The sequence below is a fragment of the Lutjanus erythropterus genome, chromosome 13, assembly GCF_056507025.1.
Source record: "Lutjanus erythropterus isolate fLutEry1 chromosome 13, fLutEry1.hap2, whole genome shotgun sequence".
NCBI classification, from domain to species: Eukaryota; Metazoa; Chordata; class Actinopteri; order Lutjaniformes; family Lutjanidae; genus Lutjanus; species Lutjanus erythropterus.
In genome coordinates, this window is record NC_139329.1 from 1,226,521 (window position 1) to 1,250,560 (window position 24,040).

The following is a 24,040-nucleotide window of genomic DNA, read 5'->3' on the forward strand; positions in this document are numbered from 1 at the left end:
GCAGTAATAACACTTCCTGTCTGAACTACATCGATGCTTCATGTGATTAAGTCAGTCAGGAGCTGCATTGATTTCCTGATACTGTTACTGTGGATCAAAGTACTTAGATATTTTTTAACTGTTGAATGCTGCCAAGCTGTGCGACTCTGGTCAGGGCTGTTGGTGCTGTTATGTTTGAATGCCACATCAAGTCTCCAGGCATGGTCTGACATGTTTAAATCACAGTATTTGGGAAAAAAAAGTGTGTCTTTGAACAATAAGAAGTGAAGTCAGGACTGGTGAATTCATCACAGTGTTTACATCTGTGCATGCTGGATTCAGTCAGTGTTTTTGCAGTTCCTGTTTGTCACCACTAGAAGGAGACTGAGGCCTTATATTTGTGATCCTCCCACTGATCCACAGATAAAGACCTGTGTTTGAAATAAATCCTGTCAGTGAATACAGGTGGTGGTGCACTAACTGTGCCTGTGTGTTGTTATGTCAGGGAAAGGAAGAGTTTGAGAAGAACCAAAGACAGCTGCTGGAGAAAGGCAACATCATCAGACACAAGACACAACTGGAACAGCAACAGGTACCTGTGTGTGTGTGTGTGTGTGTGTGTGTGGGCTCATCCTTCTCTGCCTCAGTGCATCACTCTCACTATTTGTTGTAAGTAAATATACAGTAGACAACAAGGGAAAATTCACCACTTGTCACGTGGTTGTCCAGTCAGTGGCTGCTGACAGTACCTACATGTACCAGTATGCATTGTGTGCATTCTTCTGACATTCACACCCATGTTGCTGTGTATCACCACCCTAGCCTATAGATATATTTTGTTGCTCAAAACAGATGACAAAAGTAGTCATCTAACACACCCCCTGGCTGCTCAGAGGAGGAGACTCGAAATTTAAGCTGAAACTGCCTGTAGCTCTTCCCAAACACCGGCGACATCACTGTGACATCACTGTGCAGGATGAACAGCAGATTTTGCAGCAGGAGAACTCAGCTTTCTATTAATATAGCAGCGCTGAGGAATTCATTGCTTTAGCTCATTGGTTCCCTGTGTAGGGTCTGGGCCCCCCTTAGGGGGATGTCAGAAATCACATGGGGTCCTCAAGACTTTCAGATTTGCACACTCCAACTAAAATCACAATTTCAGGGTATGTACACCTTTTTCAAAATCAAATTCAAGCTCATTTTCAACATTTTCAATCTTTTAAAGCACCTTCCAGCTGTGGTTAATGACATATTTATTTACAAAATGATTATTTCACCTCTTAATCGCATTAAACCAGTTGTTACTGTGCTTTTATCAACAAGAAAGTCCCTTTAGTGCACTAACCCTAGTTGATCTGCTCTGAAATTCTTTGATTGTTGATCAATTTTAGCATCTTTTAAGAGACAATTTTAATGACACACTCTCACATCTTGTGTATAAAAATATAGGTTTTTTTTATTTCCTCAAAAACACATGCACAGGAGCAAAAAGTATTTTTCCAGCCACAAGTCCAGCCTGGGGATGTGGGTGCATAGGGTCCTAGACACAGGGTCCACAGGCTGCAACAATCAGAGGACAGGGCTGCCTATATATAGACATCTACTGCTATGTGTAAAGCTTAATACAGCAAGGCCCTGATATGAATTGTGGCAAAAACAGATGATTGTATCAACATGTTGATCTGTTCCCCTCTTCTCTACTCTGGATTTTGGCAGTTGGACAGTCAGAGGACACTGTTCAGAGACTTTTTTTGTCAAGGGTTGGGACAAAAACAGCACTTTAAAATGTGCAGAGAAGATGTCCTTCCCTTCCTGGTGATAACTACATATATTTAATAGCTGTTATCGAAAGTTGGCAGATTTAGCTGAACATGTTTTCATCTAAATATTTTTTGTTTGGCACGTTGACCAGGCTGACAGGGTTGAATGAGTTCTTATACACTGAAACAGAGCTTATGAGATGTAATGTGGCTGACAACAACAACTTTTTTATTATCAATTATTATAGAAATATTTTTTTGGAGAGCATCAATTAATCATCAGGTCCAAATGTCAAAAAATAGTTTTTCAATTACTTGTTTTGTCTGAATGACAGTCCAACACCAAAAAATAATCAATTAGAATCATATAAAGAGAATTAGTATTGTATTGTATAATAATAGTACTGTATTGTATAATAACAATAAAATTAAATGAAATTAAATAAAGTAAAATAAAATAAAAGTATTCACCATCTCCTCCTCTCCTTTCAGATTAAACAGTTTGAGCGGCTGGAGCAGGAAGTCAGCCGGCCAATCAACAATGATATGACGGGCTGGGTCCCGTCTCCACACCACCCTCTGGCCAACCAGCTGGCCCAGAACGGCTCTGGAGGCCCCTCCACCTCTAAACTGTGCCATGGTGACCGACAGCTCCTCCTCTTCTACCAGGAGCAGTGCGAGCAGAATGTTACCACGGTGACCAACGCCATTGACGCCTTCTTCACCGCTGTCAACTCCAACCAGCCACCCAAGATCTTCGTGGCGCACAGCAAGTTCGTCATCCTCAGTGCGCACAAGCTGGTGTTCATCGGTGACACGCTGTCCCGCCAGGCCAAGTCCCCTGAGGTGAGGGCCCGTGTGGCCCAGAGTAGCAACACGCTGTGTGAAAAACTGAAAGACATTGTGATCAGCACAAAGACTGCAGCGCTGCAGTATCCTTCACCCGGAGCCGCCCGGGAGATGATTGAGAGGGTGAGGGAGCTGGCAGGCTGCACACAGCAGTTCAGGATGGTGCTGGGACAGCTGCTCGTCATGTAGGAGGGAGGAGGGGGGAGGAGGAACACAAACCAAACAGTGACACAGACTGAGATGTCCCAGGAACACGGGGCAGAGAGTCCTCTCTGTGACACAGGCCGGACAACCCTGTTCGCCTCTGCAGCATGGGTTAGGAGGACCTAGAGCCCCCTGGAGCACAGAGTGCTGCAGGAAACCCTGTACACCCTTCAGTGTGAGGCTGGGGACCCCGCGTGCTTCGACAGGGTGAGGTCTGACATGTAGCATGGGAAACCCTGTGTAGCCCTGGATCCTGACCTTACATCCTCCCTCCCTACCTCTCTTCGCACTGGGACCACTCCTCCATTCCTCTGCGCGCTTTTTATTGTAGACAAACTAAAGGAACATGTATCTTCAGTGGGCTGGGCCAATGGTTGTAAAATAATCACTGTAAATATTTAAGTGACATATTTAGTCAGACAAACAGAAAGGAAAAGACTTGAGACTTAAACTATATAAATATAAATATATGGTTCTTTTTCTGAAGAAAGAAAAGATGAAAACATAAGTGTAGTTTTTAGACCATATCAATAATTGTTATTATTATTGCTATACCGTATAATTATGGCTCTGATTCTTGTATCATTATTGTTATGGATGTGTAAATTCCAGATATGTATGACTGTATGTTGTAGTATGTCTATGCTCTTCTCCATCCCTGACAAAGGCACACTTTCCAAAAAACACTGGAGCACACACACATCTTTAACTTCACCTGATGACAAACTGACAGCTGTGTCTACACGTCGCCATGTTGCCTCTGTGTCGGAGCAGTGCGTTACCACCTGTGGCTCGATAAGGTTTCCACGTCAATTTCAATTCACCGGTGCAGACAACGCTGCTGCCAAAAGATGTCCACATAAGTGTACAGCTGCAGTCCTGCAGTTATTAAAGATGATCTCAGTGCCATCTTGGTTGCTTTTTTGGAAAACTATATGTAGGTTGTTTTGTAAGAGGCATGTATTAGAGAAAAAGAGTGTAAAAGGTTCAAAACTACAAATGGAATTAAACCTGATTTTCCTCTTTTCTCTGACACTCTTATATCATGTGTATTTTTTTGAATACTCAGGAATGATTTTGGTAACATCCTGTGAAGGTCATCTCTATAATAAATCATTGTACAGTCCCTCCAGGATGTCTTTGGGATTGTTGCAGCCTAAAATGTCTGATTTCAAAGAAGCTTTTCTAAAAAATTGTTTGAAAAAAATAGCCATTTTTTGCAATGAAATTGCAGGAGCAAGTGAAAATTGCAAAAGAAAGTCACATTTTTTTTGTATAATGTTCTAAATAACTTCACCAAAAAGGCTCATGATTACAAAATATGAAAAAGTGCACCTGGGGCGTGTCCCTCAATACCTGGAGCTCAAACTCAGTTAAAACAACAAGCACAAAATTCTAAACTAAAAGTGTAGGTGTGGAGCGTTGATAAACCTTAATAACTGACAAACCTTGTGTTCTTTTCAGCACCTGTCACAAAATAAAAAAATATAAATGCAAAAAAAAGTGTGTAAGAAAACAAAACATTGAGTCAGCAACAATGATTGGTTAAATTTTTGGAAAAGTTGCAGAGTTTGGACAAAATTGCGAGGTTGTGCTGAATTCATTGTGATTGGTTGAATTTGCATGAATTGTTGCAATCGTAGTATTGCAACTTCCTGAAGGGACTGATGATGAGCACACTGATAATTACAAGTCATTTAAAGACTAAACTCTTAGGGTTAAGGTTTATGAAGTATTTTAAGTAGTGTAATATATTAGAAACTCAGCATTCATAATGCTTTATAACTCCATGCCAAAATAACAAATGTCCTGGGTTATGCAGCAAATTATAACTATCATAACTTTAGGCTGTTATAAAGACACATAAAGAACTGCTGTAATGTATCATAACACATTATAAATTCCAAGTTTCTGAAATGGACTAATGTCTTATAAACAATAATATGCTGTTACATGACTGTGTGAGCTTTAAATAAAGTGACATCACTGTATATGGTTATCAACAACTGTATGATGTTTATAAGATATTATTCCAGTTCAGAAACATAGAACTGATAATCTGTTATGACACACAGCAGCTCTCTATAGTCTTTATAACTGACTAAAGTAATGGTAGTTAATGTCTCAAGGACCCTTCTTCTCTTCTTCTCTCAGACAATGTTGTCACTTTGGCATGGTGGTATAAAGCATTGTAAATGTTGCACTTATAATACATTATGTCCAGTTTTTATAATACTTTATAAATTTTATAATAATAATGTATGACAACTTATAACAGGCTATAAAGCCTTATACATGTTCTATAATGTCTTATGAATATACTTATAATGCATTAGATGGCATGAACTTCATAGAAAGTGTTACAATTGTTTGGAATGTCAATGAAGACGTTGTAAAGTGCTGAGGAGAGCTGCCGTTTGGTGATCATCATAGAAACGACACTTTTACAACACAGTGTTGATTAGTGCTGTCTCATAGCTTTACTTGTACTTAGGGACCACATCACAACATTTGGATTACAAAATAAACATGAACACAGGTTAGTACAGTACAATATAGTAGAGTTAATGGAATATTCTGGCCAAAGGTTATTGTACACATTTGTTGCCACTGTGGAAATGCAAATTAAATGAAAAACACACACATGTACAATATATAGCAAAGGTTACTGATCACAGTTTTGTGTAGTTTCCATTTGTGGCCTCTAGGGGGTGATATTAACAAAGGAAGTAAAAGTCTGAAATTTCAGAAGAATTCACTGTTTTCAATAGAGGAAATTCCAAAGTTGATTGAATTTTGCTCTCAGTGCTCCTCTCACTGCATTTTCTACCTGTGCAGGCTGGAGTACTGAGTCACATGATCATGACTAAAGTCTGTCATTTTAAGTGTGTCTGTTCTGCTGTCTATGTAGAGCAGTAGAGTGTTCCTCGCTTTTGAGCCAACAACCACAGTTCAGTTTATTTCAGACATGTAGTGGTAAATGTAAAAGTAAAATATAACTGATAAAAGAAAACAAAGCCTGTGTTCTGTTGCATCTCTGACAGAACAACTTCATGTTGTGCTGCTAAAGACATGTTCTCTCCATCATACTGTCTAAACAGTTATTCCCAAACACTGGGTTGTGAACCACAGGTGAGTCACAAGAGATTTTATGTGGTTCACCAAATAAATAAAACTATGGAAGAAATTCTGAAAATTTAAGCTTTATATCTGTAGAACACCTTTGGCAAGGTATTTAAAATGTGTATATTGTTTTCCTGATGAGAGGAAAAAACAGGAGCCCATTAATTCTGTCTAAATATATGGATTCTGTCTCATTAATGAAGGAGGCTAACATGTCCACTGAAAAAAAATGAAAAAGTTGAGAAAAACAAGGCTAGAGTTTTGGAGGCAACTAGAGTTTTGAGCCCCACTTAAAAATTAAGTTTTGAAAAAGTTTTACCAATAAAGTTTTGTTGATATAATTTACTTTTTTCTTCTTTAGATAAAGTTGAATATTTGAGTTTTAGAACCCTGCTGCAAACCCCAAAATAATTATATTTCAATAATTTTTGAATTACATGTTTTTATAGTTTCTAAACTCCAAAGATTTAGGTTTATTCAAAGAATAAAAGTAAACTATTTCAATATAAAAGCTTATATATGAGGATTTTTTTTTTTCTTTTGATAAGTTTATTTCAAAACTTAGAGGACTCAAAAATCAAAAGTGTAGCTGTTCTGAAATTTTCAGTTCTCAACTTTTTTTTTAAAGGTTTGTTTTCTTGATAATGATCTTGATCTTGATCTAATTATTCAGCTTGAATGCATTTATCAAGTGCAATAATATGGTGTAATAATGTGGTGATAGAAATGGTGAGGGACTTTTTATTTATGCACAAATTAACTCTTCCCAAGATTTATTGAGGCCTGTTGTAAACTGGGTCATAATGGTTTGTTATTTTTAAAAAAGTGAGTCCTCAGAAAAAAAAAGGGAAACACTGGTCCAAAGACTGGCAGACTGTTAGAGAGGAAAGTATAACAAGGAATTTTGTCGATTGAAAACATCAGCTACATTGAGTGTATATTCATCAGCATTCAGCTCCCATACACATGATTCTAATATTACACAAGTCTCTGATTGATCACAGCCGTGACTTGATTGGTCAGCATCTCAGCCTTCATCTCTGCACTGACTACTTTACTTCAACAGGAGGACACATCTAATGTAAGCTGTCGATCACCACACCCACATCACCCTGCTGTTTATATTTATATGTAAAAATCATTTGTCAGCCAGATGCCTGATGTGGTTGTCATGGTGACTGCTACCAGGCGATCCTTTTGCCCATCCAGTCCAGAAGCATTCCACAGTCTTTGCTGCTGAGTGATGACATCACATTGATTAGGCCAAGTACGCTGTCCTCGGTGCTCAACGGAGCCTATAGAGACAACAAAGACAACAAACAGAGAGTCAATACAAATGCATTCATTTCTTCACTTTTATACAAAAATCAAGTCAACCAGGGCCTCAGTACAGGGGCATCATGGTGGGGGTAACAGTAAGCTAACTGCCCAGGGTCTATCATAGGGAAGTCCAAAAAATTTGAAATTAAGAGATTTTGCATTATTATCATTACAAAAGTATAATATTATTATATACAAACAGGATCAGACAAAAACAGTTAATAAATGTGATATTAACATCTCTTTTTTTGCAAAGTCTTTATTGATATATTGTGTTTATAGCAGTGGAAACACCACTTCTATCCACAGGGGCCTCCAAACTCTTCCAAGTTCCTTGTAGTTCCTTCACCCTTATATATTTATAGGGCCTACAGCACTTCTCTCTGAACTCTCCATCAGCTCACCTCTTCTCCTCCCATGTCAGTGCGGACCCAGCCGGGGTGGATTGCTGCCACCAGGATGTTGTGTATCTTGAAGTCCTCAGCTTGACAGCGAGTCAGCATGTTCAGCGCAGCCTGGTGGCCAACAGCACAAAAGCACAGAGACTCAAACTGTCACTCAGTATATTATTTCAAAGCATATTGCAGTGAGACATGCAAGTTTCTGAAGCCATTGACTAAATTAGAATGGAATGAAATGATTTTCTGTGTTAATGTTTGCAAGTCAAATACAACTAGTTTCAGGCTAAATGTTGTATTATAATGAGTTAGTATGTAATATTAATTTTCAAATAATGACCACCAGACTAAAGTCCAGGATGTATATATTTAAAAAAAACTTGAACTTTGCTTCACAGCAATTACTCATGTTGTTCTCTCCTGACTAGATCTTTGATTGTGTTGTATCAGCTCTCAGACTTACATCACTTTAAATGAAAGAGTGCTAAATGAAACTAAATAGTACATTGTAATTGTAAATGTGTGATTAATAAATTAATATAACATTTTGAATAATCAGAACAATGCCATTTTTGTTGTGATCTGATTCTAACAGGGGCTCTGACAATGATGACAGGGGTTATTCCCCTCAACATTTTATTTCATCAGTGTTCAGTTATGTCAGCTTCCTTCATTCAGGACCAGAGGATTATTCCCTGTGTGCGGCTAGCATAGAATTCTGCTTTATAATTATTACATAACATGATAACATAATAATGACTTGCCAAACAAAGGTGTGCTTAATAATAAGCAATGGCTGCTGCTCATTTAGGTGTGTCAGTCCAGGCTGGTGTGTGTAGATGATTTACTTCAGTGGAAAGAAGCCAACATTCATGTCATTGAAAAGACTTGTGCCAATCCGACTGTGCTACAAGTCAATATCAGAAAGATACACAGCTGAGCAGCAGCATGTCAGTCAGTGCTGTGGTCCTGGATAAAATGCTACAAAATGAGTTTACAGATGGAGAGCATGTCACATGTATGTGCATACATGAAAGTGTGTGGCAGCATGGACAGCTGCATGGTTACTGTAGAAAAAGTTCTACTTTTAATACCACAGATAGTATTAACTATCAGTAACATTTTATACTTTTCATAACAACAGCATAAGGCTACTGTGTCACAGTCAAAGAAAAATCAGAGCAAAGAAAAAAACTGAATCACACAAGCAATGTTTTTCTGCCTCTCATATTTACTCCTTAATGAATCATATATCACATGATAAAAACAGTCAAGCTGAACATTTTTAACACTGTTCAGCAAACTTGTGTTTTTTCAGGGCTTTTAACGCCACTACTTTTTATTTATTTATTTATTTTGATGCACAATTAACGGGTATTCTGTTATATTGGCCTGACCAATAGTTTGAATCAGAAGTGAGCTTCCCTGTCAGCCGTCAGTGTAAACAGGCTCGTCTGTTTGGCTCAACGTAAAGAAACAGATATAAAAAACTTTTTATGATCATGAATCATATTATTAATGTACACTTCTGTGGTACGTGATTTTTTTACTCCAAGCCTGATTTGTGTACTTTTAAATACTTCATAATTTTATGCTGATTAATCATTACAGTGAGGGAGGAGAGACAAGCTGCAGAGAGGAGGGAGGGAGGAGAGAGAGTGTGTGACTTTAGTGATGATGAATCCTAATGTTACTGTACAGTTCTGTGGTTTAAAAAACACTGACAGGCTGTCTCTCCTCTTCATCTCCTCAGTGTGTCGGTGTGCAGTTTGCTGTCTGCTGTAAACACTTCTGTTGACAATGATATAAATTATCCTGCTGCATTAATACAAAAACATGAATATCACACATCGTTTCATCATTATATAGACTGAGCTGAATAACAGTGAGGATTTTTCTCCTCAGAGGCCAGTATGTTATTAAAGAAGTAAACTATAATTAATATAATAATGCTAAATAAATAAATAAATGCATATAAAGAGTAACCTTTTCCTAAAATACAGCTGGTTCTGTGGTGTTTGAATGTTAAATCTGAAGCCTGCAGTCCCATAGAAGCTTCAACTGACTTTTCTATTGAGGTTTTTGGTGCGTTTTGGTCTTAGTGTTAAATTGAGCAGGTCAGTATGTTCATCTGTGCCTGAAGGACTGATGGGTTTGTCATGTTATTATATGAACATATTTTTTTTTATGCCAAAACAGTGCCTTTGAGGGTTTCTGGACAATATTTGTCATTGTTTTTGGTTAATGTATTTTATTTAATAAAGTTACATTTGAATTCCATTTTAAAAACTAGAAAAATATCCCTTTAAGGTACATTCGGAACAAATAAAAAATGTGTGATTGTTTGTGATTAATCATGATTAAATATTTATTGACAGCACTATTTATTTTTTAACTACAGAGAGACTTCTTGCACTGTTCAAGGCAGTGACATATTGTACTATTAACCTTAATGTACAGAAATAAAATATAACTTCAAACTGGACAATGTTTTACGGCTCCCCCTGAATATCTCAAAGTAGGCTTTCAGGGGAGCTCATGTTCTTTTTAGTTCCCCCATAATTTGAACCATGCTCATGGCACACTCCATTAACAAAGGATATGACGTGCTGTTTTTGAGTCTGGGTATATTTGTTATTTGCTTTTATGCCAGTTTGCATTTAATACATGAAAGTGAAACTACTGAACAGTTTATTGAACAATTTTCTTATTGCAACTGATTTGACTGTTTTGTTGCCCAGATCTACCCGATAGTCTGAACCAATTCTCATGTTTTTGTTAGATTACAACATTTGATCTGGTTAGTTTTGGTTTCACATTGCAATTATTATGCAAGGCTCCTGTCAACATCACGTCTCTGAGCTGTGTCTCCCTGTACCTTCAACTGGTTGTAAACATGTGTGTCTGACGTCAGTGTGATGTCAGTGCAATTCATTTCCTCTCTCACTCATCTTCTCGGAAAATCATCATCATGATTTTTGTGAGTTATGTTTTATCCGATGATTTTTATGAAGAGCCAGTTTGTTCTCCTCTCCCCTTGTGTTACTGCAGCTAATTTAGTTTTGATGGTTGTTTTTCCAGTTCTGACAAAAGCCTGCCAGAACTTCCTGTAATCACTATGAAAGTCTGAACCATCTAAAACAATGTTTTAACACTACAGATGACCCAAACCATGGTTCAATTTGATCCAGATTGAGGTCTCCTCTTTTGGCTGTTTTGGCTGTCTGGTCCAGACTGTGGTCACACCTGTAATTCTAGTTCCAGTCAAACTGAAAAGTCCAAATGAGGTGGGTGTGAAAAGACAGACACTTTAATAAAGGTAATGTAAGGTCACCAGGCTCTGTGTATTCATAAGAATGTGAAACATGAAGAAAAGAACACACCTATGTGGGCGAACCATGTGCAGACACCCATGACTGTAACTGCAACATATGCATCTCTTTGACCTGACAACAATGAACAATGAACACATCTTATGAATAAGCACTGCGTGTGTGTGTGTGTGCGTGTGTGTGTGTGTGTGTGTGTGTGTGTGTGTGTGTGTGTGTGTGTAAAAGCCTGAAATATCTCATTCCTCTGAGTCATAGAGCTTCATGTTGTCCACACACTGTAGTTTATACTCCATCCTACATACACCATCCTGCAGCTTCAGTTACTCATTAGAGCATTAAAAACAGTGAAAGCATGAAAACAGTTCTCAACAAATCCATTATTTTGTAGTATGTGTAATGTTTGATTTAGAAAATACAGTGTCCAGCTAAAATGTATGAGTTTCTTTTTAAAATATTCAAATATTTATTCTGAGTTGTTTCTAAAGATCTTCAGTTTGAACCAATGGGTTTAGAGCTGAGGGTGACAGGGAGGAAGTCATAAGTATTGAGATAAAAACTAACACATTGTTTAGTTCTGGTCTTCATGGAATATGGAACGCTTTGCTGACAAAAATAAAATATAAAATAATGCCAGCATTATCCTTTAAAATAATGAGGCTACACTGAGTAAATACGTTCAGATATTAGAAGACACATAGTCTAATAAAGGGTTAATTTGACCATAGCTGCACCTTTGATCCTGAACTGTCTCTCTGTGTGTGCATTCCTGTCTGATATAAACCAACACTCAGTCTCCAGAGAGAATTCTTGCAGATTAAAAGTATAACAGCAGTGCCATCATTTAAATTCATCCATAAATAATATGCATAGTCTATTACATTCCATACCTTGCTGGTCCTGTAAGGGTACATCTGTGCTATAGGAAAGGTTTCTGGACATTTCTCTATGGATGAGATGACGGTAGAGATGTTGATGATAGCTGACCTCCTGCAGGACATGTTATCACCTGAGAGAGAGAGAGAGAGAGAGAGAGAGAGAGAGAGAGAGAGAGAGAGAGAGAGAGAAACAGACTTGAGTCATGAAATAGAACCAAGAATAATTAAAAAAAAAATACTATATATCAATTGCTATACTGTAATAATTTATATGTGAATTGCTCTGTTTGCTCTTCTGTTTCCCACGAAGTCTGTTTATATTCTGTCATTATCCTCATCCAGATGTAAGCTAGAGTGTAGCAGTATCATATGATTCTAGATCAGTCATTTCCAAAGACTGGGTTGTGACTCTGATGGGTCATATAAGATTTTATTATCTATAAAAGTAGTGAAAACTCAAAATTTCAAGGCAACTTGAAAGATTTTTGAATTTTGAGCCCAACTCAAAACTTTTAATGTTACTTAATGCAACTAATAATATTTTGTTAACTAAAATGAAATTTATAGGTTGGCAAAACTTTTTTGGTTTATTTCAAAACTTAGGGCTTTGAATTGGGCTCAAGACACAAAAATCTAGTACAGTAAGTTGCCTTGAGTTGTTTCACCTTTTTTTTTATGTTTGTTTATTTTCTTAATGAGAGGAAATAAATGGCAGTAATAAGATGGCCTATTAACTGAGACTAAAAGCATTTATTTCTCATTTATAAAGAAAATATTCATTTAATCCCTTAAGAGCTTATTGTATTTTGTGTTCTCAGAATAAAAGTTTGAGAAACACTGGTCTAGAAGGCAAATGGCAGTGTTTGTCACTTTTTTTATAATCCCGTACCCCTTCAGACAGAAGTACATATACAACCTATATAATAAAATCCTCTTGAATATATGAAATACTCAACACAGTTTAATAAGAAGGATGTGTTTGAGAGGACACTCTGCAATGTTTGGCTCAATTTGACCCTGCGTGAAATGCAGCAAAATAAGACAATCTGGTCACACACATATGGTTTGTGACTTCAAAGCACGTGTCATGCCTCAGTTTGACCTGTCCCTTTCTACATCTCCACTGTTCACGGGAATCATCTGTTGTCTGGTAGTTACTCACAGAAAACATGAGTGCATTAAGATATAGCCTAAACTAATGCAAGTTAGACAGCTTCACAAAAAATAACTGACTTATCCTGGGTTCAGCCTACCCGACACACACGGAAAATTAACATTGGTGAATATCAGCCTCCTGCACTTCCATTCTGTATATGCAAACTTAATAGAAAGCAAGTGTGTGTGGCTGACCCCTACAACAGACTTCAAACATGCAAACTGATCTGACACGTGCTGACAGGTGGTCACTTACTTGCATTCGCATCATGTGTGACAGCACTCTAACTCAGACCTAAGAGCCATGTTTCCATGGCTCATGATTGCTGGTTTGCTGACTATGTAGTGGAAGAAGGAATGAGAGGGGAATGAGTTTAGAGAGCACAGTAACTAGTTGGAATCTGCAGCAGTGCACAGATCATTAGCTGGAAACTATCCTGAGCCTGACTGATGACTTAGCAGAAGTACTGAACCCTGGTGTTTCTATCCTCTTCCCCTTCTCATAGTAAAGCCCAGCTGTGCCAGATGATGGTTAAGAGCAGGTTTAGAGTATGATCATGAAGCCTGGTCAAATAACTCTCACTACACCGTTCAGATCCACAGCAGAAAACACGTGGGTTGGGGACTGTCCTGCTCTGAAATGATGAATCTCACATGCTACAGAATGCTTCCCCGTTCTAGCCTAGCTCTCCATAAACTGTTAACTGTTAATGCTGCTGTACTGCAGCGGTTCTGTTGTGCTGTCAGTAAACTCAAGTGCCCATTAATTCTCTGCTATTTTCAATATCCCCATTATGCCTCTTTGTGAGATACAAATTCAAACATGGCATGAAGGAAAGATATTTACCCTTTTCAGCTGAGCCTCTCTCTGCTGCTCTCTGGAGGAGTGGAAGAAACATCTGAAGATAGAGAAGGAATAATTTAATGATTAGTGATGAATTATTGTCTAAATTAGGATAGGATAGTTCACCCAAAAATGAAAATTCAGTCATTATCTACTCACTCTCATGCTGATTGAAGGTCGGGTTTAGTTTTTGAGTCCACAAAACACTGCTGGAGTTTCACAGAAAAACAGTGTTGCAGAATCTCCCAAACCATTAAACCATGTCTCCTAAAGCCTCGACATGCCAAGCTGGCTTGAAAGACGTCATTTACACCATATTTTTAGCCTGAATCTTCGCTGTAGCTTGGAGCCACATTCACGTGAATCTGCACACAGTCTGAACTGGGTGTGTGGTGTGACAGTGTGCGCATGCAAGTGAACGGCATGTTGGGGTTTTAGGAGACTTGAATTACACCTGATAAGTATGGAGGCATTTTATATTTTTGGGGGGTTATTTTTTCCATTTCAAAACTGGTCACTGTCACTTTTGTTGTTTGGGAGATTCTGCAGCACTTATTTCCTCTAAAACTGCAGTGTTTTGTGGAGTAAAAAACTAAACCTGACTTTCAGTTAGCATGAGGGTGAGTAGATAATGACTGAATTTTCATTTTTGGGTGAACTATCTCTTTAAAAACTAAATGCTCTGGTGTAACCAGTTGCATGTGCTTAGCTGACCACCATCTGTTCTTGTCTGTGTTTGATCAGTAACACCTCAGATACCTGATGATTGTCATCACCAGATATTGCAGCTGTATTCCTTATTTAAAGGGACAGTTCACCACAAAATCACCAAAAAATGTTTTTCCACTGGCCTGTGGTGCTTGTTATCTATCTAGATTTTTTTTGTGTGAGTTGCCAAATTTTGGAGATATCACTTGTAAAGATGCTTGCCTTCTCTCCAATATAACAGGATTAAAAGGCACTCAGCTTGTGTTGCTTAAAGCACCAAAATATACATTTGAAAAATTCAAAATTCTCTTTCTATAAACTATGACTATGATTTACTCAAGATAGTTCACAGACCTTGTTCTGAGCAGTTTCATAGGAACTACTTTCTTTCTATCAGAAAGAAAGCAACCATATCATGATTTCTGAAAGAGACATTGTTTTTCAAATGTATTTTTTGTTTTTTGTTTTTTTTTTACCACTACAGGACTAGTGCCATCTAGTTCCATTAAATTGGAGAGAAGGCAAAAAGGTGATATCTCTGAAACTAGGTAACTTACAGCAAAACAATAGATGGATAAACAGCACTACAGACCAGTGGAAAAATATAATATAATATAGTTTTTTTGATTTTGGGGTGAACTGTCCCTTTAACAGTGAGTTTTGTAGTCAGATGCTGTGAGGAATGCAGCAGTGACAACTTTTAATCATCTCAACATGCTGATATCTGTTTTGCATGTATGTGAGTTTGCTATGCATACTATAAGCACAGAGAAGAGTCAGACAGACCTTTGCGAGGAGGAACGGTCCCACCACATTGGTTTCATACACCTCCATCATGTTCTTCTTCCCTGTGGCAGATAATGGAGCTGGTGAGGCCGGCGTGTTGATAGCAGCATTGTTGATGAGGAGGTTCAGCCCACCAGCCCCAATCTGCTCGCTCACAGCCTGGACAGCAGTCGAGATACTGTCCTCGTCTGACATGTCTGCAGACAGAGACGACCACATACAGAATCACCTGATTGTCAGACAGATCTACATATCAGTGATAGCAAGTTCAAATCTTCTGGGTTTACTGGAAGGCACACTTAACAGTGTGATCAGACAAATGACCATGACTGGCATCAATGAATGTATGAATTAATGTGACTCAGTTTGATGACATTTAGATAAATGACCTCTGACAGCTGCCTCAGGGTCTTTAAGAAGTTCTCTCTCTGCAGCCGACAGTGTAACATCACCTGCTGGAGGCTAAATGATATTCTCTTGTCTCTCTGTGACCATCACATCCTCTTGACCACCTGTCATTTTGGACCACCTTGCTTTAGAAAGACATTTTTTAAGCACCTGACCTAACAACAATAAAATGCATGTATATTATTGCGATTTTATTGTTTCTTTTGTCTACAAATTCTTATGCCTAATTTACATTTTCTAATATTTATATTTGATATTTTTCTTCTTGTATATTATTTTTAATAGATTTAGTAACCATTTTATTTTATGAATGCACTAAGAGTGTTGAAATCTAAAACCTTCCTCTCTTCTTACATGGCAGTTTTAGGAGTATTTAACGTGTTACTGTTGAATTCATCATGTTGAAATAAGAGTTTTTCACACCATTGTCCATTTAAGAGAGTTTGGTGAATCTAACTTGAAACACTCATTTGTAAAAAACTTAGAGAGAAAGTAAGAGAGGTTTAGGATAAGAATACAGAAATGTTCTCTTGTGAGTCCCACTGTTAGGTTGTTGTGCATATTAAAAGTACAGTCACAGGCACACAGGGTTTTATGCCCCCTCAAGTTGAAGTTAGAGGTGCAGTGACCCCCCCAGTCTTGAGGCAAAGCAGGAAAAAATGCAGTTATGCAATAGCCTTAGACTAATAAATTTAATCAATAATTAATAATAAGTAAATAATAAGATAGATAGATAGATAGATAGATAGATAGATAGATAGATAGATAGATAGATAGATAGATAGATAGATAGATAGATAGATAGATAGATAAAATAGAAGAATATGGCAGTGAGAAAAAGAGATTAATGAAAATAAATAGATAAATACGGAACAATAATAAATACACAATAAATAACTAGATAAAGTTCAATTAAAAGCCAGGCTTTAAAGTTAGGTCTTGAGTGCTTCTGTCTACTTTGTATCCTGCCTGTTGTTTGTACTGACTTTTGGTTTTTGACCTGTGTCTGCTTACTCAGTTTGAACCTTTGTCTGATGCCTCTGTACCTCTGCCTGATAATCTTGATTTTTGGTTTTGACTCCTGGAACAGTCTGTACTTTGCCCTGCCTGAAAACATCAGTAAAGCCTCAGTTCTTGTCTTACTTCTGCCTCTGCCCTGTGATTCTGCATGTGGGTCCGCTCTGGTTCATGACATCTAAAAACATCAACACTCTCTGTGGCCCTCAGGTCTTCAGGCCGTGCTTTCTTTCTGGTCCTCGTCAGCACTGTAGTAAGATCAAGTATATCTAATATAGAGAGTTTTTTTTAAGTCCATGTATGACCTCAGGTCATTAACAACCTTGACCATCTCTGTGCTGTGATTGGCTCGAAAGCCAGACAAACTTTAAGTGATCATTAACTTTATTAAGCCAGGTATGTTGAACATTGAAGCACCCACACTGTCACTGTGTCAGCAGCCTCTGAATGCAAAAGGAATGTGGAATCTGTTTCAGCTCAATAACATGACTTTAAAAACACCAAATGACTTGATTTGACAAATAGCTTAAAATATGAAAAATTATCACTCTCATGAAGCTGTTCAGTCAGATCTGTGACAGATCACAGACAGTGAGCTTGACATGTCATCCTCACATGCAGCAAAGGTCAAGCTGCACACAGCATACACAGATTACATTATGTTCATTACAATGCTGACTAATGTTGAAATGATGTTCTCCTGCCTCAGTAATAATTATGAATAACACCAGAAAACAGGCTAAAGTGGTCATGTGATCAAAATTCAGCCAGTTTTAGGAAAATATTTATCGCTCCTCCTCACCTCATCACACCGTAATATTATATAGGCCGATATTTTTGGCATCCTGACTGTCATGAATCATACACCACTCACAAAGGCAGAGTTTGCAGAGGGTGGTTGTGCTCATATGTTCGGTAAACACACACACACACACACACACACACACACACACACACACACACACACACACACACACACACACACACGCGCGCGCACACACACAAACAAACACAAACACTAACCAGGCCTCACTTTTCAAAGAGTTTGCTGCTGAGGATTAAACACACAGTGTTCTGTGTTCACATTGCAGAACGTACTGTCTGGACTACAGAGTACAGCCCCACATAAATAACTGTGTTCAATGAGCTGTGGTTACACTGCTTAACTAAACTCGTAATTAAAGTACATCTCGTTCTCAGAAGGTATTTTCATTCTTTTTCCATAGTTTCTTGTTTGTTTTGTTTTTCTGTAACTGAATCACCACACATATGATTCAATGGCTAAACTGATCAGGGATCAGATTAAGCTACAGCAGCTTGGTGCTCTAAATGAGGTCTCTAACTCAATGTATTTCTGAGTTAAGATAAAGGTTGAATGAATGATGTGTTTAAAGCTTTTCAGCATTTGGTTACAATGTGACAATGTTACAATGTCAATCCATCTTGAAAACTTCTTGGATGGATGCTTCTTGGACACATGGACTTATCTGTGAGCACAAACAATTAAATCAAGAGCATAACTTAGTCTACGAATACAAGAGCCTGACATTGCCAGGGCTTCATGGTATTTCAATTCAAGTGTATATGTAAGTATCTCCACAGAGGTATGGGTGTGTGTTGTGTTTACCTAGTTTGATTAGAGTGATCTTTCCAGGATAATGAGCGGCCAGGTCCCTCAGGGCCTGAAGGAAACGGAGAGAAGGAGGGAGACATGAAGAATGAGACAAAGACAGATGGGTGGAAAAATACAGAGAGAATTAAGAAATACATACTGCTCATTCAGTTATTTACTTGATCATTTGCATGTTATGTTTTACCACATCACACAAGAAAACAGGAAAACTCCATTTAAATTATTACTGAAACAGCATCTTTTGAACAGAGACAACAAAACATGTAGGAACCAGTTATGATAAACATATGAGGAATGTGTTGTAAATATGTTTAAATAATGATTATTCTCCCACCAGATCATGTTGCTTGATTATTGCTATTACAGTTACTGCTATTGTTGTTGTTGCTATTGTTATTTTTACTATTATAATGATGGTTTTAGTGTGATGATGATGGTAATGGTATTGATAATATTATTAACAATAATATTGAAATCATGTGGATGTTCTTGTGATGATGGTAATAATGATAATTATTGTTGTTGTTGTTGTTCTTCTTCTTCTTATTATTATTATTATTATTATTATTATTATCACTGGTATTATTGGTATTAATATCGTATGTAGTAATAATAATTTAGATGTTTATAGTATACTGTGTAATTTATCAGTAGGCAAATTCAAATACAGGTGTGAGATGAAGAAAGAATTGAATTTTGAAATATGTTTTGAAACAGTAAAGGAAATGACAACTATAAGGACATTCCCATAACAATACTAACATTTGAATAACAACACCGTCTCTGCTGTGTGTTTTCTTTTACAGTGTTTTTTAATGTTTTAATGTATGTATTGTTATGTGTATGTATAATTTTATGCACAGGTGTCAGACTCCAGTAAGAAGAGCAGCAGCATTTGGTGCAGCTAATGAGAATCCGAATAAATGAAACTAAAGTGAACTACATTTCTGCCACTAGATTTACACTAACTGATCAACAGCTGATGTGGATGACTCTCTAAGAAACAAAAAATGCATCAGCAAAGGGCAGGAAAGAAAAAAAATGTTAAATGCACACAATTTGTTTTGGTAAGAAAACGTTCATGTGAACAGAATTATGTTAAAGGTACTTTTAACTGTAAGTCGTTTCTTACTGCCTCCAGTCCGTTTGAAAATTTAGGCTAAACATGTTGACTGTTCAAGAAATGAACGTGTCCTTCACATGTGGCTCACTTACTGAGGTGATACTGACTGAGAAGTAACACTGACTGACAGTTGTTCATATTGTCATTGGTGCCATGATGATATATGATTCTGTATGACATGAGACACGTATAAAGCTGAGCAAAGTTTTTGGTATGAACTGTGCCCATGTGAACACGCTGTGCCAGCATCTTCTCTGTTGACAGATTTGTGTTGGACTAAATCATATATTCATATCAGAGGGACTGAGGCTCCTTGACTTTATTATTTTGTTCATCAAAGTGAAATCTGACCAGAAGTACAAGTTTTATTCATGAAGAAGAAGAACAACGTCAGTTGTTTCAGCCAGTTCCCCAAAACAAGGTTTCCCCTAAACTACAGCTGGGCAGTATTTCACATCAATCTATTTAAAATACTTTTTAACACTAGAACCGCCAACAATGCAGTACCTCCTAGAACCGCTGTGAGGTCATTTTGACCTTGCTCCATTGCAGGCTTTATAATGGAATATTTGGTCATTGTTTTCAAAGTAGCATGTAAAAATGGATGAAATAACATAACATTTTGTGAATTTTGCCACAGTAGGATTTCTTTTATTTTAGCAATATAACAATATAAATTCACATGTAATAACATATGAGAAAGCTGTCAAACAGATAAAAAAAAATAAACATTGCTCATGAAGACTGAACATTACAAAAATAACTCTCTTGCTCTCATGAGAAATGAACGTGAATTCAGAAATATTTACAAAGAAAGAGAGTCTTGGTCAAAAATGTTTGGGAACCACAGGCCTATTCTGCTCCAAGTTCTGCCACACAGCTTACAACCAGCACAAACACTGAAGACCTGGACAGTACACTGACCACACACAGGACGCTGGCACTTCAAGCATGATTGAGTTGTTTTGTTTTTATTGCGGTATCTAACTCACTGACTAACTGACCGACTGACTGAATAATTGACTAACTGACTAACTAACTAACTAACTGAATTTCTGACTAGGTGAAGAGGCCTGTGGTGATCAAAGTTCCTCTTAGCAAATCTGGAGAACAATCTGATTTTGACGTCATCACAATGACTGGAAATTCAATTTGGTATATTTATACACACACACACACACACACACACACACACACACACACACACACGCACACACACACACACACACACACACACACACACACACACACACACAGGAAAAGACTCTCCTCCCTGAAACAAAGTGTTCTTGAACTTGTTACATTACTGTAAAGTGTTTTGAGCTGTGTGTCTGACTGGTTATATAATGTATATGGTGATATAAATGCAGTCTATTTACCATTTTTGCATTCAGAGTAATGGAGGTCAAAATGACCTCATGGTGGTTCTAGTGCTAATTACTTTTGAGCATTCTGTAATTTGTATTTTGCTGTGCAGAAAAAAATGAGATGTCATTTGTAACAAAATATTTTAAGAGCTTGTATTTGTGTCTGTACAATATTAGGTCAGACAACACACTCACACTGGTGCAAATTCCCCCTCAGATAAAGGTATGCAATCATAATATAATCAGAAATTGCAGCTAAGGCACAGCTTCTAAATTACACTAAATACAACAAAAGAAAAGAAACTTAGCACACTCATGTGCTCTAGAAAAGAACAGGCAAAACCTAGTAGCTCAAAACCACCTGGCATGCACCCCTGAATTTACAGCCTCCCACCTCCAAGATATCCTGCTTGGCCACAATAAATCTATGATGTAGGAAATTAGCAGAGCTCATGTTTTCAGTGGTGAGAACCAAGGAAATGTGCCAGGCTTTGAAGCAATAGTGGCCAAACCGGGTAAAGTCATGTGATGTGTAGCATCCAAAAAGACTTTTCCCAATAATCTTACACTGGAAAGAAGAGGTTGTAAAATGGTGGTTACAATTTTTATTTGTGTCACAACTACTGCGAAAAGACTCATTTTATTATCAGAATTTGGTCCATTCAGTCCAATAACATTTGAACTGTAGAAGAGCCATGTGATTAAAACATTTGATCCCCATTCAAGTTCCACTTCTTGTTAATAAGGGGATAAGGTCAAACTCATACTGAGGCTCCTAAATAGCTAAAATGTGATAATATCCGTTTGTATAGAATATATTTTATTTAATTTCAAATGACTTGCATTTTAATTAATACATTGTCCTTATTTTATTATTTTTATTTTGATACATTTGATGAGCAGATGTTTGTAATTTGTAACAAGATACTTTTTGATGAATTAGTGCCCATCTCTGTCCTAAACCTAACCAGCTTGTTTTTGAGCCTAACCATATAGAGCACCCAAGTCACACCCCTTTCCATGGACATATATATATGTATATATGTAGAGAGAGAGAGAGAGAGAGAGAGAGAGAGAGAGAGAGAGAGAGAGAGAGAGAGAGAGAGAGAGAGAGAGAAGGACTATGCACCCGGAAGTTGTTTTTGCATGATTGAAGTTACATGATTCTCTCCCTCTAAAAGCTAACGTTAGCCACTGTGCCCTTCTTCTCATGCCCTTCATTCCAGTTTGGAGTCACAGTTACAGTGTTTTTAAAACCATTAATTTTCAGTACCTCCATTTTACCTCTGCCTTCTATCTCACCATCACAGCTTAGCTTATAACTATCCATAATTAGACTCATTTTAAAACAATTAAAGTCAAATGTTATTTTAAATTATTTACTATTATTATTATTATTATTTATTATTATTATTATTATTATTATTATTATTATTATTATTAGTAGTAGTAGTAGTAGTAGTACTATTTGGAATTGCTTTTCAGGGATCTCATATTTTGTGTATTTTCATTTGAAATTTTGTAACATTTTGACAGAATTTTATGTTTCTAAATTAGTTAATGTGATTTTGAAAAATGATTGTGACCTTCTTCCATGAACCACTAAAGAGAACTTGTGTGCCACCAATGGTACACGCACCACAGTTTGAGAATCAAGGCACTAAGCCATTTCACACTAAACTACGACAAACCTGCAAGGACCTGAGATTTTCTTGAGTTGTAAAATCATGTTATATTATGTTTTAACATCAGAAAATAATTTGTCTCTCACCATAGATTACTGTTCATATTAATTCCAAATTTGGGTCCCACTGGGCACACCAGGACAGCCATGACTTAGGCTCTCTATAGAGCTGTAAAACAGTATTGGAAGAAACTTACAGATGATGTGTTGGTATGGCCATCCAGTCAGAGAACACAATAATAGCACTGGTTAAAAAAGTAAAGAGTGACTTCAAGCATGAGTTAGGACCTGGTTATTTTCAGTCATTAACCAAACCATGTTTAACCAAAGTATTTTTGTAACCTAACCTTTACCATCTCCCTCAACTTCTGTGCAGTTAAACAACACAGCACTTTGTGGACAAAAACTTTGCCACAGACCATAAACCACACAGCAATCATATTTGTTTCTGGGGAAAATGTACACATTGACGCATAAAACATCCTAAATCATTTCAACTTCCCTCATATTTTAGTATTTCACTCAAGAGTAGACATCATATAACTCTGTATATGTAACATACAAAATTTACCTTTAATCTCTCAGGACTTGGACAAGTTATTTTTGAGTCAATCTTACTGATCGACAATCTACAGTCCCTGATTGGGTGGATTAAAAAGCCTTCCTTTTGTACATGAGTCCAGTGTCCATACCTGACAGAGAAGCCATAAATCAGCTCCTACGCTCTTCTGTTAATAGCAGTATGTTTATGTGTGTGTGTGTGTGTGTGTGTGTGTGTGTTACCTGAGCCCTGGTTCCCTGTGGCTCTCTGCAGCATGCATAAATGTGAGTGTCCTCTCCTGTCTTCTCTGCCAGCTGTTTGACCAGCTCCAAACCAATGCCCCTGTTGCTCCCAGTCACAAAAATATTGCCTTGTAGTTTGTCTGACATGTTAGTTGGTCAACTGTCTCAAACAGCTCAAAGTTCAGCAGCTGTCTGACTGACTGACTCCTCTCTCCTAACACTGACTGAACATGTGTGAAAGCACAGTGTTGCTGTAATGCTAGTCCTTTGTGCGTCATGCACTTGATATAGGTGTGTTCTGTGCAAGAAGGCAGGAGTCAGCCTCTCACCTATTGCACACATACTGGACATTTGGACAACCTTTACCTTACTTTTTAGGCGTATTCAACAGCCTGCACCAGCCTTACAGAGGTATGTCTGTCAGTTAAGATTTATTCAAACCAAAAGCTACCAATCATCTGTTGCTTCACAATCATCCTTTGTTCATGAGGTGATTTGTCTTGACATCTGCTTGGCTTAAATGTAGTAATTCAGTGTGCAATAGTATTTGTACTTTCGAGAGGTGTCTGATATTGTCCACAGACTATGAGTAAATCAGTAATACTGTCAAAACTCAGAATATGTGGAAATTGTGTGTTCAACCGCAGCTGCAGAAATATGAAGTTACCACACTGTCAGAAACTAAAGAGTTC

The 24,040-nt window shown here is 37.5% G+C and overlaps 2 protein-coding genes across 4 annotated transcripts in view; one reads left to right on the plus strand and one right to left on the minus strand.

Moving 5' to 3' along the window:
• Window positions 1–3,825, plus strand: part of bcar1 (BCAR1 scaffold protein, Cas family member) — a 104,299-nt gene extending 100,474 nt beyond the window's left edge. For all 3 annotated transcript variants that reach the window (XM_084733492.1, XM_084733494.1, XM_084733493.1), the window contains 2 exons: window positions 485–571; window positions 2,232–3,825. In XM_084733492.1, coding sequence (XP_084589618.1) covers window positions 485–571; window positions 2,232–2,777 — 633 coding nt within the window. In that variant the 3' untranslated portion in view covers window positions 2,778–3,825. The remainder of the gene's footprint in view (window positions 1–484; window positions 572–2,231) is intronic.
• Window positions 3,826–6,639: 2,814 nt separating this feature from the next.
• On the minus strand, window positions 6,640–23,623 carry LOC146315968 (uncharacterized). Its single transcript, XM_084734452.1, has 7 exons — window positions 23,349–23,623; window positions 18,386–18,440; window positions 15,334–15,530; window positions 13,843–13,894; window positions 11,853–11,971; window positions 7,640–7,750; window positions 6,640–7,210 (listed from the first exon to the last, which is right to left on the minus strand). The coding sequence occupies exons 1-7, from the start codon at window positions 23,493–23,495 to the stop codon at window positions 7,097–7,099; spliced, it is 795 nt and encodes a 264-aa protein (XP_084590578.1). The 5' UTR covers window positions 23,496–23,623; the 3' UTR covers window positions 6,640–7,096.
• Window positions 23,624–24,040: the final 417 nt, after the last annotated feature.

Bases quoted from the DNA above. Each gene is read 5' to 3' on its own strand.
- LOC146315968 (XM_084734452.1), bottom strand. From the start codon at position 23,495: ATGTCAGACAAACTACAAGGCAATATTTTTGTGACTGGGAGCAACAGG. The intron at 11,972-13,842 runs GTAAATATCTTT...TCTCTCTCTCAG, and splicing joins GAGAGGCTCAGCTGAAAAGG to GTGATAACATGTCCTGCAGG. The intron at 7,751-11,852 runs GTATGGAATGTA...GTTGGCCACCAG, and splicing joins ACCCTTACAGGACCAGCAAG to GCTGCGCTGAACATGCTGAC.